Source organism: Excalfactoria chinensis, chromosome 2, assembly GCF_039878825.1.
Source record: "Excalfactoria chinensis isolate bCotChi1 chromosome 2, bCotChi1.hap2, whole genome shotgun sequence".
In the NCBI taxonomy this organism is placed as follows: Eukaryota; Metazoa; Chordata; class Aves; order Galliformes; family Phasianidae; genus Excalfactoria; species Excalfactoria chinensis.
The window spans coordinates 122,891,230-122,903,508 of record NC_092826.1 but is presented as its reverse complement, the minus strand read 5'-3'; the positions used below and the strand labels follow the sequence as shown (position 1 = coordinate 122,903,508).

The following is a 12,279-nucleotide window of genomic DNA, read 5'->3' as shown; positions in this document are numbered from 1 at the left end:
TTCCTCTTTAGCCCTTCACTATCCACCTTCCACAAACGATTAGTCCTGTATTAGCCAAATAATGCTTTTGTTTTTAAATCATAAAACGGAAAAGATCTGAAAACATGGCTTTACTTGGAGAACTTGGTGAACTCCACAAATATTTGGAGCGATTACTGAATAGTTGAACTCTGTAAGGTTCATCCATCCCACATGTGATTATTTGTTCAAAGCCTTACTGGTAATGAGTAAAAGAAGATACATGCTTAGAAGATCCAACCACACGTCTCTACATGGGAGTTCTTATGAAAAGGCCAATTACTGGTAACTAACGGCAGTGAAAATTGAAGGGAGGCAGATTTTAATTCCCGCAGTTTTGCTTGATTAAGCACACTGATTCATTCATTTGTCAAGGTTTATACTTTCCCATTCTCACACGTTTTGTGAGAAAGGCACAAGATTTTTTTTAATAAAGGATCAGTTTACAATAGTTCTTTGAATTAATCCCCTTCCAAGGTCTGGTGGCTTATTTTTTATTCTTAGACCCCCCGAGGCTTTCACATCTCTTTATAGCATTTTTCCTGTTGTACTCTCAGTCTCCCTATAGCCTCTAAATACCTTCTCTCCAGGATGCAGTAACACTATAGTGTTTATCCTTTCAGCAGGTTGTATCTGTCTCCAGCAGTCCCTATGTCTTTCTCTCACCCTCCTCCAGCCCTTTACAACATGTAAAAAGCCATGTGTTTTTTTCCCATTGAAAGCCATGGCACTTCTATCACAGGATCCATCATTCTTTTTGCTCAGATATTCATAAGCACCGGATCAGTTCCAGATAGAAATATCCAGGCTTTGACTGGATTGCTTAGGGAGTCCTCAGCGGAATGGATAGAGAAGTAGGAACTTAAAGCTTGCCAATGTTTTACTGCTCATGAGGAAAGGGGAACTCCTAGCTTTCTTGATATATTCAGAAAAGTTTTATAATTCTCAGCTAGGCCTAGCCATTGCTTTCTCAGTATGCGAGGTGTTAGCTATTGAGCTTTATGTGTGAAAGGTCTGCGGCATTCATATGAGTGGTATTTTTATTTGCCTTTTCAATATTTAGGGTAGAGGAATACTAGCATTAACTTCAGACTCGAAGACGTCTACTATCCAGTCTAGGGCTGGAAAGGAACATTACAGGCATTGTTTTTGCATACTCACCAATAATGAAAGGGTTATACTTTCCTGGTAGTAATTTCTCATTGATTTTCATTGTAGACAGGGCCCTGTAACAGTTGGAACACTCATATCCCACGAGTTTAATGCAGAAAATAAAATGATGGAAACTTTCTTCCCTCAGATTAAAAATAGACATGTATTCTCACTAGAGATAAAAGAGCAGTTGTGATGAAAGCTGATGATATCTTTTTCAGGCTGTGGTGGTATTTTTCAAGCTACCAGTGGGGAAATCCATTCTCCAAACTATCCTGAGCCTTATAGTAACAACACAGACTGTTCTTGGCTTATCCAAGTTGACTACAGCCACAGGGTCCTATTGAACTTCACGGATTTTGTCATCGAAGATCACCGGTTATGTGACTATGACAACATTACTGTAAGTAACAAAAGTTTGCTTCATGAATCTGAAGAAATTCTTGCAAAAGAGGAAGCTTACAGTGCAGTTTAGACTACAATTAGTTTCAGGGTGTAAGTTGCATAGTCACACTCTGTATTTATTCACAGACAATCTAAGGCTTAAATTTAAAGTTAGGTTTTTATGATTGACGTTTTCTTCCCCAATGAAGCTTTCTTTGCATTATTCCAAGTTTCCACTTTATCTGGAAAAATCTTTTCTTGAAAGCAGTGCATGCTGCATCCTGGCACTGTATTTTTCATTTAGACAGTGTGCTTTATATAGTTCTAAAGGAATAGCCCTACATGTAGATAGATGGCTGTTAAGACACCTTTTCCCATTTTATTAATAGTGTAGTTTACCACAGTTTGCACCAAATGGACTGCCCACATATATATTGGATTGACCACACTCCATTGCAAAACTCAGGAGAGAGGGAGGCCAATATACATACATAAGCTGGGGATTTGTCTGTGCCCTATGTATTCAGCTATGCCTTAACTGTCTGTTTAATTGCTTCACTGAGGACACTGCTCTCTTAAAAGCCTCACATTGCTATGGGTTTGTGAGCTTTTGTTGATATCACAGAAATTCAAGTTGCTGCTCAATCAGTGCACAACAAGGAAGAACTTTCCGCATCTCCACTTGGCCTCTTAAGAGCAGGGACATGAAATCCTGACCTTCAATGTCAGATTGCACTTCACTCAGTACAAAAGCATGTGTGATCAGCAGCAGTAGGATAAAGCACAGTGGCTGTCACCCAAAATCCAGCTTTCTTCTCCTTGGTAAAATGTCATTCTGAGGGGATGAAGTTTGGCAGGGACTGAGACTCTTTTGAAAACAGCATCAGTTTTAACAAGATTGCCTTGTAAAGTTCATTTGTACTGAACCAGAAAAAAAAAGGAAATGTCTCCATTTTGCTGAGCAGAATTGGTGGTCTCATTTGGCCACAAAAAACACTCACGCTTCCTCTAGCAGAGGAGAGGTAACTTCCCATGCAGCAGAGTTTGTAGGACACTGCAGCACACTGACTTTATTTTTACTTCTACAGTATGGGTTATTTGCTTTTGCATTTTGTTTTGCTGGGAGAATGATGGAGGAAGACGCTGCTGGTCAGCCTGTGCTGTGAAAGCATGTCTGAAGCAGCAATATGATTAGGGAGGGAAATGCATCTTTAATGCAGGTATCAATCACCACCTGCCAAGAGGTGGCTAGTTTGAAAATGGATGAGGGAGAAGGCTCATTTGAAACCAAGAGGTAATAAAGGGCTCTGTATAAGGTGGGAAATAGTTCTTTAGCCCCAGTGCAGGGGAATCAGAAGGGCAAGGAAGGACTGGATGAAATTTCTCTTCCTAGTATGACAGTGAGCTGAAAATCACTTTGTGTTTTTCTCATTACAAGGCATGATAATAAGAGAACAGAGATAGGATACAGAGGGTGACTAAAAATGCATAAGTAGGTGTATGACTGTGAATGGTTTAGGAAACACATTCCAGAAGAAGCGTAACTGGAAAATATGGGCAGCTAAGGAAGCTGGCGGGCTGTTTTTCTCTCTCTAACATAGGAACAATTACTGTGTATGAGTAACACAGTGGTTCCACCCTGTTTTATTTCTGATTATTGTTGTTCTGCATATTTATTTATTGTTATGGGTTTTATTTGCTTTGTGAGTTCTCTTGGGGCTCACCTCCACCCTTAAGCATACCAGTGCCCTTTTTGCTCATCCCTTCTAGACCCACTCATTATTCCCTGTGCTACTTGAGGTGTCATGTGTAGGCAAAGTATTGTTTGTCTGTCCTTTGTTGAGCTTCTTTCTCTGGGTTTTGTCCTTATTTATTCTTCTTAAATACTTCTCCCATATATCTTTTTCTAAGTCTAAGGTCTATTTTTTTTTCTCTAAAATTTGCTATTGCACCATTATTGCGTGAGCTAAATGGAGGGAAGGCAAATGCTCAAGTCTGCTGCTTCTTGGATATGCTGCATTTCCAAAAAGCCCGGTGCATTTTTCATTTCTGCTCAGTGATCTCAGATGTGAATTCCATCACAAATCTGGATTCAGATGAATTAATTTTAAGCCCATAACTGTAACCTGTAGCATAGCTGCTCTGAGCTCCCTCTGGAGCAAATGAATGGGGAGAACAGCTACCAAAAACACATTCCTTACACAGTGTACTCCCTGAATTAAGGTAGGTCCTGTTTCTGTGCCTGAATTCTGTACTTATCTGTTCTTGGAAAAGATGAATAGCTCTTCATCTCTTAAATGTGCATTTATAGCTTTTACTTATTCTGGTCTTGTATATAACTTGGTTGTATTCTGTAAGAAGTATAAGCACAAGGCACTGAACAGGTTTGGAAAAATAGTTTATTGTTTTCAGTGCCTTATTAAATGTTATTTTTCTTTCCTGTTTCAGAATAACAAGTAGCACACAGGAATGTAGAAAACCTCTGGAAGCTAGAGAGGAGGTTATGACTTCCGTTATTTCATGTGCTGACAGAGAGGATCTTTTAAGAGAGGGCAGCGATATGTGGCATCCTTATGGCTGAGTAGATAAAAATGATCATCTTCATTTTGTCATGTGATTTTGCAGGGTACATTTTAGCAAGCAGTTATGTTCATTGTGTAAAGGGAAGAATAAATTGCAGCTGCCCACAATACAAAGGAAAAGTTAGCTTTTCAGTCAGCAGAGAGGCATTGTTCATGTTTTCAAAATAACTTCAAGAAGTTGCAGGGAGACTTTCCGGAACTGATGTGTGAATATTGTGGTTTCTGATCTAGACTCAAGACTGTAATCCCCCTACAGGCCAATAAATAGGAGTTTAGCAAAAATGTTGCAGCATGTGCAAATTATCCACGTGCAAATACTCCTGCTTAGTTTGTAGTTGTCACAACTCCTAAGAGCTGCTGCTGTATCTCACTAATGCTTATGCTGAGCTGTTGCTGGAATCAGATTTGTAGCAAGCGTGAAGTCTAGGAATCTTCCTTTCTTTTATTTTTTTTTTCCCTGAGTAAACTCTACTATTATTCAAGCACTCAGCCCAGAAACAGCAAATAGACTTGATTTAAAAAACATTCCTCTAACTTCATGCTCTTCTCTGAGTATTGTTACAGAAAGACCTCTTTCTTTCAGAAAGCTCTTGGAATGAAGTGTCTACTTAGTCTCTGACATTACTCATCCTTAATGTCCTCCCTAGTGAGAAAGTTTAACTACTGCAGTCTCATAATAGCCCATGTGTCACTGTTCAGATCTCATGCAGTGGCACAGAACAACAAAACCAGCAGTTTGCATGAACTACAGTCAGGCCCTCTCTCTGCTATCAGTGCAGTGCTTATTCTCAGCTCTGGCATTCAGATTAAAACTTCTCAGCAATGTCCAGAGGAAGACAGTGCCTTCATTCCTAAGAGTTATTTCCTTAGTTATTACTATTTTGCATTCCATGGCTTGAGGTTTGTAACAGCAGGCAATCTGGTTTACATACAGAAGGTATGTGCAGCAGAAGAATAAACATTTCAAAGTATGTATTAAAGAGTTGACCATGGTGGGATGCTGAGAGAGGAGAAAAGGTTGAATGGATGGCTATCATGGTTCTCTTTACAAGGTAATCATTTGTACAGACATTTCAGTACACTTAATACTCAGTCACAAGGTCTCACACAGCTAACCAGTGTCATTTGCCTGAGGGCAAATGTTTAATTCATGTATACTGCACTGGCCAAGAAGGATATGCCAGTGGATTAAACAGGAGTGTTGTCCTTTGTTCCTCAGCTTTGAGGTCTATTAGAAACATGTCAGCTTTTCCTCAGCTACTGTTTTTGTACATTTGTTTCATTAATATGCTCAGGGGTCCTTGAGTAGGGGGAGCATAAACATCATATCATACAGTCTAGTTGGACATGTTTATCAGTGCTGTGTTGCACACCCTTTATGGGATTTGAGCACTTGGAAGCAAAAGAACATACTAATAAAAAGTAGATTTCTTCTATCAGAATGGCATTACTTTGACCTAAGTGGAGTTTCATATAGCTTTTTAACATCCTAGCATCTGAATACCTTTCAGTACTCTCACTATCCCATATTTTTCTCCATTTTGCTGTAAGAAGCTGAGTAATAGGTTATACTAAATGACATGCTTGCTGCTGTGTAGGACATTAATGCTGAAACAGAAACTGTAGTCAACATTTGCTGCTGCCCAGTAGCTTGAAGGCTTTTCCTGACATCTCCAGTGATCACCACTGCTGAAACCAGGAACAAGGGCTGTGGAGGTGGCCCATGACTCTAAACACATTTGCAATGAATCGTGTCTACAAAAGATTAGTGGGACACTCTAAGATTGAGACTATTTTTCCCTGGTTTTTTTGTGTTTTTTGTTTTGTTTTAATGTAATTTTGATTTCACTTTAGCTAGAAACTCACTGGTTTTAACTCGACTATTCTTTCCTTCTTATTTTGAAATAAAGAGGAAGGAAACAAAATTATCAGCTGTAAGGGAAAAAAAGAGAAGAAAGGTATTTGTGGCAAAATTAAAAGTGAAGTTTTAGAAAACCATCTTTGCTGTCTTCCTCTCTTTTTTAACTCTTCTTTGCCCACTGCCTAAGTAGCATCTCATGTACATGCGTGTAATTCAACATAATAAAGCCATTATAAAGCAGAATTATATGGACTCTGGTAACTAATGCTGGGTACAAATATCTAAAAGCCATGAACTTGGTGTCTACTTTCTCTGCACAGTCATTGCTCATACTGATGCAGTAGTGTCATGTTAGAGCCAAATTGAATGCCTTTTCTGGAGCAAGATTTGGGATTAACTGAACAAAAACTACATAGGAACTCACATTAGACATCAACTGAAAAAAGAAGTGCATGGGATTACCTAGACTGTTATTGGAGGGTTGCCACCATACTGGATACACATAGAGAAAATGGTTACATTATGCATTTTTGTTACAAAGATTATAGTAGCTTCAGCCTGAAATACTTGATTTTTTTGGGAACCGCAATAGAATTAAGACAGTCAATGTGCACGTGGTTTGCGCTGTTCATACCAGGGCTGTGTCAGGGTCAAAATGTATAAAAAATAAGAGAGAGTGAAATAAGTGTCTTCTCAAAATGCCTATTAAAACCTAGTGCTTAATTTAACCTTTTCATAACAGGTGTTTGATGGTCCTAGCAGTGAAGCGCCCCTTCTTAGAACACTCTGTGGGACACAACGTCCTCCTCCTATCACATCCTCCAGGAATCAGATGTACGTCCGGCTGCACACTGATCAATCCCGTCAGCACAGGGGCTTCAGTGCTCGCTTTAGTGAAGGTAGTTTCTTCATTTGCATTAGTATATATTTAACTAGTCACGGATCAGTTTGCATTACAGACAGTCTTTTAGCACAGCTGTGCACCTTCAACAGGATGGAATTTTTCTGAATTATGAATTTGAAACTTTAAAATCTAAGAATCATCTTAGATTCTTTGGGGGGAAAAAATTGCCATTTATTGAATAGGTACGGTTCAATTTTGTGTAGTACTGTTGATGAAGTCCATGAGTTCAGGCTTGCAAACTCTAACAAACACCAGCTTCCTTTTTCCTGTGAAACCTTGTAAATCCCTTCTCCTGCTGGATTTTTTCAGGCAGCACAGCATGATGAATGGATCTCGGTCTTTGGTACCTAACTTTCCATTCTGCATTATAAACTCAGAACTGGGAGAGTTTGCGATGAGTCAGTACACTTAGAAATTAGACATGATAGCATTCAGCACTTAGCCAAAGATGCAGTCAGCCACACTCTTGCATATGTGCAGCATTTCATGCAAATGCCATTTTGTTGATGCAGCTCACAAGAGGATAATGCTAATGAAATATGATGCTGTTCTTAGGCACTGGAAGTTTCTGGTTACTTTCTTAGGGCTTTTTTCCTGCCTAATTGCCAGTATAGGCAAATGACTAGATAAACGGGGGTATGATTTGACCACCTCGAAATCAAGTTGTTTTGGCTCCAAGGCTGTTCCTCTGGGCTACGAGGAACTGATAAAGATGACATTTACTCCCAGGTCATTCTGTTTTCTTAGGAGGTCAACCAGGTGCAACATCATTTATGGACTTGTATCAAGAAGCTACACCAGTTTTTGGGAGCTAGTCCTTATATCTCTTTTTATACAAACTGCTGTCGTGAATTTTGTTCTTACAAACACTGCTGTTGAATGTTACCTCTTATTCATTTATTTTTGCTATAAAATCAGTGTGTTTGGTATATACAAATAATTACATGTACACATGTGTATGTATGTGTTTTATTCTAAAGCATGCGGAAGTTTCATAGAGTCAGATTCAGTTGGGGCAGCAATTTCCTCTCCTCTGTATCCTGCCAAATACCCAAACAATCAGAACTGCAGCTGGATCATTCAGGCTCAGGAACCATGTAAGTGAAAACATCTTTTATAGCTTGGATGACTAATATCCTTGTCTTCTTTTCTGTTTTAACAATACAAAATTCCTCCTTTATTTCTCTAGGAAGTTCTGCATCCTGATAGTTGGAGAGAGTGTGACTCTCCTAATTTATCCTAAATTAGATTTTACTGTAAAAAAGTTTAGGGTACTGTGAGGTAAACAGATTACAGCCTTGTCATCTTAGCTGATTTACTGTGACCCAAGTGCTGGAATTATAAATGAGGTGTTAAATGTTATGTGAAGTTGGATTCCTCTGTGAGAAAATCTAAGGTCTTATGTATACTAAAAACACCTGTATTTATCTGGCATTATGTCAGTCCGGATTTTTCATACTAGAGTTGTGTTACATCAGATCTACGGTGTTAACAAACAAAAACAAAGGAAAAAAAGAAAAGTTTTTTAGTAAGTAATGAGAAAAGTCATGGAGAAATTTCAACTTAAAATACAAATGAAAAAGAGTATAAATAAACTGGTCTCATGTACATAAATATGCCCTCAGATGTCCCTGCCTATTTTAAAATAAATGTATAGTTGATGCTAAGACATCAAGTATTTTCCATCAAATCCTGTTATTATCTTTAATGTACAGTATTAAATTCACATGGTATAAAATTTCTTAAAAATAATTACAGCTGTGTTGTGTCGTCCTGGTAACATGATTAAAAAATGGATGTTTATTTTTAATAGCAACTACTGAATTTCAGTTGTTCATATGATATCCAGCCGTTGTTATTAAAATCATAGAAGGTTCCAACCATATTTATAAGTTTATTTTGCTAAGTTATGAAACAAAGAGCAGTTTGCCAAAGAAAACACTAAACAAAAAAATCAGAACATATGCACTGCTTTTTTAGGCATAGGTTGCTATGTTTATCCATGAAAAGGACATCATCAGAACTGTCCTTTGCCTATATAACATTTATTTTTAAAGACAATCATTTCTTGGATCTAGGTTGAAACTGTTCTCACCTGATGTACATCAGTATGAGAGGTCAGAACAATCCAGGTTAAACAGTCTGTGTATGCAGCGACATCCTTCACCAGGACCACTACATACCGCACATAGTGTTGTTACACCAGTCCTGGTGTTACAGGGCACAGACATACAGAACAGATTTAGCCAATGGCAAACCAGAGCATAGAGTTCTTGCTCTGCTTTTACTGAGCACACCAAGTCTCCTGCTCTTGCCTCCCGCTGTAGTTTTACATTTATTTTGTATCCTGAGGACCTACATTGACAGCTTTAATTGACTGGCTGGATTGGGACACAAGAGTGTCCAACACATGGATTATGTAGTTGAGTATCAGTCAGTGGCACCCTGCTGAATGAGTGCCTGGGTCCATGTCTGTCACCTCAGCCTATTCTAACTAATTAATTATAGCCCAGTGAAAAGCAAAGTATTTGTGTCAAATTCATACTTGGTTGGAGAAGGCTTAGCTATCATCCAAATCACAAGCCTCTTTTTTCAACCCACTTGAACTGTACTGATGCTCTGAGGCCAGGACCGACTCCTCACAGGGAGTGAGTGTTGAGGAAACCCACTATTCTTCCATTTGTGACTTCACTTTTGTTCATATCAGAAAGTCAAAGCAATATGACAGTAAAAAATACCCTGAGTCAGAAATCCTCTTTTTCAGGATTGTAGCCTGCAGTCTGAGGGTGTGGAAAATCCAATTCCATACAAATATAGCTGAGGGTGGTTAATGATCCTTTAACCAGTCCAATTGATGTATGTGGAACGTTACAAAACGACGAAAGGTCCAGCTCTTTCGAAGCCTGGAGCAGGGCAGCGTCAGTTCACATTTTGTCCAAATCTATTGTATAGATCACAAAGGGACAGAAGGTCACAGATGTGTAGAAATAAGTTTTGTTTTTGAGAGTGTGTAAATTTTCCATGCAGACTTTTTCAGTATGTAATGAAACTGTTCAACTGTTAGGAAATTTAATTTCACATCTGCCTGTTAAATCCCACACTTATCATGGTAAATGTAGTAGAAAGTACCAAGATCTTTGTAGTAAGCACTGCTGTACTTCTGGGAAATTCACTCCACAAATCAAGGATTAAACTAGTTCAGATGTTATGCTTTATGGAAACTGACTGACTTCAAGGGAGAAAAGAGTACATTTGTCTATGTATAATTATTTATCCTTGAAATGCCAAACTCCTTTCTAAGTTTTTATTCTTTGCTGTTGCCAGTCAACCACATCACACTGTCCTTCACTGATTTTGATATTGAAAACAATAGACAGAACTGTACAACGGATTTTGTGGAGATTTTGGATGGGAATAACTACGATGCTCCTCTTCAAGGTAATGTGCCTTTTCCTTCTTTATCTCATGTACGGGACTACACTCAGGGTAAGTAGGTCTTCATGAGCATCTTGTAGCTTCATGTTGTTTTTTTTTTTCTGATAAAAGAATGTCCCGTTGCCAGTCTACTCAGAGAAGACCATAGCTGGAGGGATAAGACTTCAGTGTGAAAAACGTGGCCCTCCTAGGGGCTAATGTGCAGTGTGGATCTGACTCCAGCTGCCTTTTCTTTCCTCTTCATCAGAACAATATAGGAAACCATACAAAACCTACAGCTTTCTTCATGCATGTTTGTCCAGAACCATCACTTTCAAGTGTCAGGAGCAGCATGGAGCAAGAAAAATCAATGCTTACACTGCTAGGAAGCTGTGAGACAGACCTGGACATAGATATCTCCAGAGTTGTCACGAATTTCCTTCCTGGAAAATTCAGAACAGCTGTGACTGATTCTGTTCTGCTTTACACTACTTTTGTATATAATTTCTTGACGGGAGTAGGGTTGCGTTCAGTATAAATGGCTTATAACCGAGATCAGAATTCTTTTTCCTGTCTCCTATCCTCAGACTTCACCTGGGAAGATGAGCAGGGCACTGGCTGCTACGTTTCTTTTTGATCTCAGATGACTTTCTTTTAAATCATGGTTCACATTCTTAATCCTCACATTACAGTCTGTTACAGAAGAATTCTTCTGTTGCTCTTTGCTTCTTTTTTTTTTTTTTTTTTTTTTTTTTCATTAGAAACTCAGTGAAATGGAAACTACTGACAAATTTATTTAGTTTTGGAAGTATATATTTTTTAATTATGCTGTAATTTCTGGGTAGCGTGAATGCAAGAGCTGAAGGACAGGATATCCATTGATTAGGGTGCCTGGAGGGCAGGAGGTCCCAGTTCAAATTCTTTCTCAGTTTTAAAAAATAAAACAGTCCGGTAGCCTGTGTTCTCTGCTAATGAGATATTTCAATTTTATGTGGATGTAACTGACAACTGCAATTACAAGCAAACTATGTTTCTCCTAGAGGCTGTCAGGCACTAGCCCTAAATGTAAGATTAGTAAAAGTAATTGCATGCTGAATGCTGCTTTTTTCACACTGCCTTGTTCTCTTTCAGGGCGTTACTGTGGTACTACCATACCACATCCTATCACTTCTTTTGGTAATGCTTTGGTGGTCAACTTCATCTCCAACAACAATATTACTGCCAGGGGCTTCCGTGCCACCTATGCTGCATCATCATCATGTAAGTCCATATGACAGATATTGCTAGTTTATACCTCTGATTTTTGAAGAGAAGGACTATACCTTCTACCTTTCTGGCTCTCTGACATTCCCTCTGCTGCAATCCCCTGTTGCCTTTCCTCTTGTTGGATAAGGTCTCAGGAAGGATATCAACAAGTCAAAGAACAACAAGACAAGATACAATGTTTTCTTGATTAGCAAATGCTCTGCCTTTATCAAGGTATTTGTATACTGTCATCATTCTCAAGCCTTTGCTGTCTCTTGTTGCAGCATGCGGAGGTACTTTCCACATGGACAGAGGAACTTTCAACAGCCCTGGCTATCCTGAGCCGTATCCACTCAACACCGAGTGTATCTGGACAATTCTCAGCTCCCCTGGCAACCGGCTGCAGCTGTCCTTCATGTAAATGCATTGCCAGGGGTTATTATTCAGCCCCTTTAACAGAGTTAAAGGAAGGATGCTCTGTGTTTATTAGGAAATGTAATTACCAGATGATAAAGCTGAAACATGCTTGTACAGTCACTTGGAAAGAGAACACAGCAGTGGCTGGGGGCAGCTTGCATTCAGTATTCTCTCTTACTCGTTGCCTACCATATTAAGGCATAATATAAATAGGTTTTTTATTGTTTGCGCAGCATGGGATGCTGCAGAAGCCTGTTTTCACTCACATAAAAACAAGAAGAGGAAATTTAGTGCTATTCTAC

At 38.9% G+C, this 12,279-nt stretch overlaps 1 protein-coding gene across 1 annotated transcript in view; it reads left to right on the top strand.

Moving 5' to 3' along the window:
• CUBN (cubilin) overlaps positions 1-12,279 on the top strand; it is a 134,255-nt gene that overhangs the window by 68,381 nt on the left and 53,595 nt on the right. The window contains 6 exon segments of the mRNA XM_072328892.1: positions 1,392-1,573; positions 6,740-6,896; positions 7,882-7,998; positions 10,226-10,339; positions 11,447-11,575; positions 11,845-11,977. Of these exon segments, the coding sequence (XP_072184993.1) occupies positions 1,392-1,573; positions 6,740-6,896; positions 7,882-7,998; positions 10,226-10,339; positions 11,447-11,575; positions 11,845-11,977 (832 nt within the window).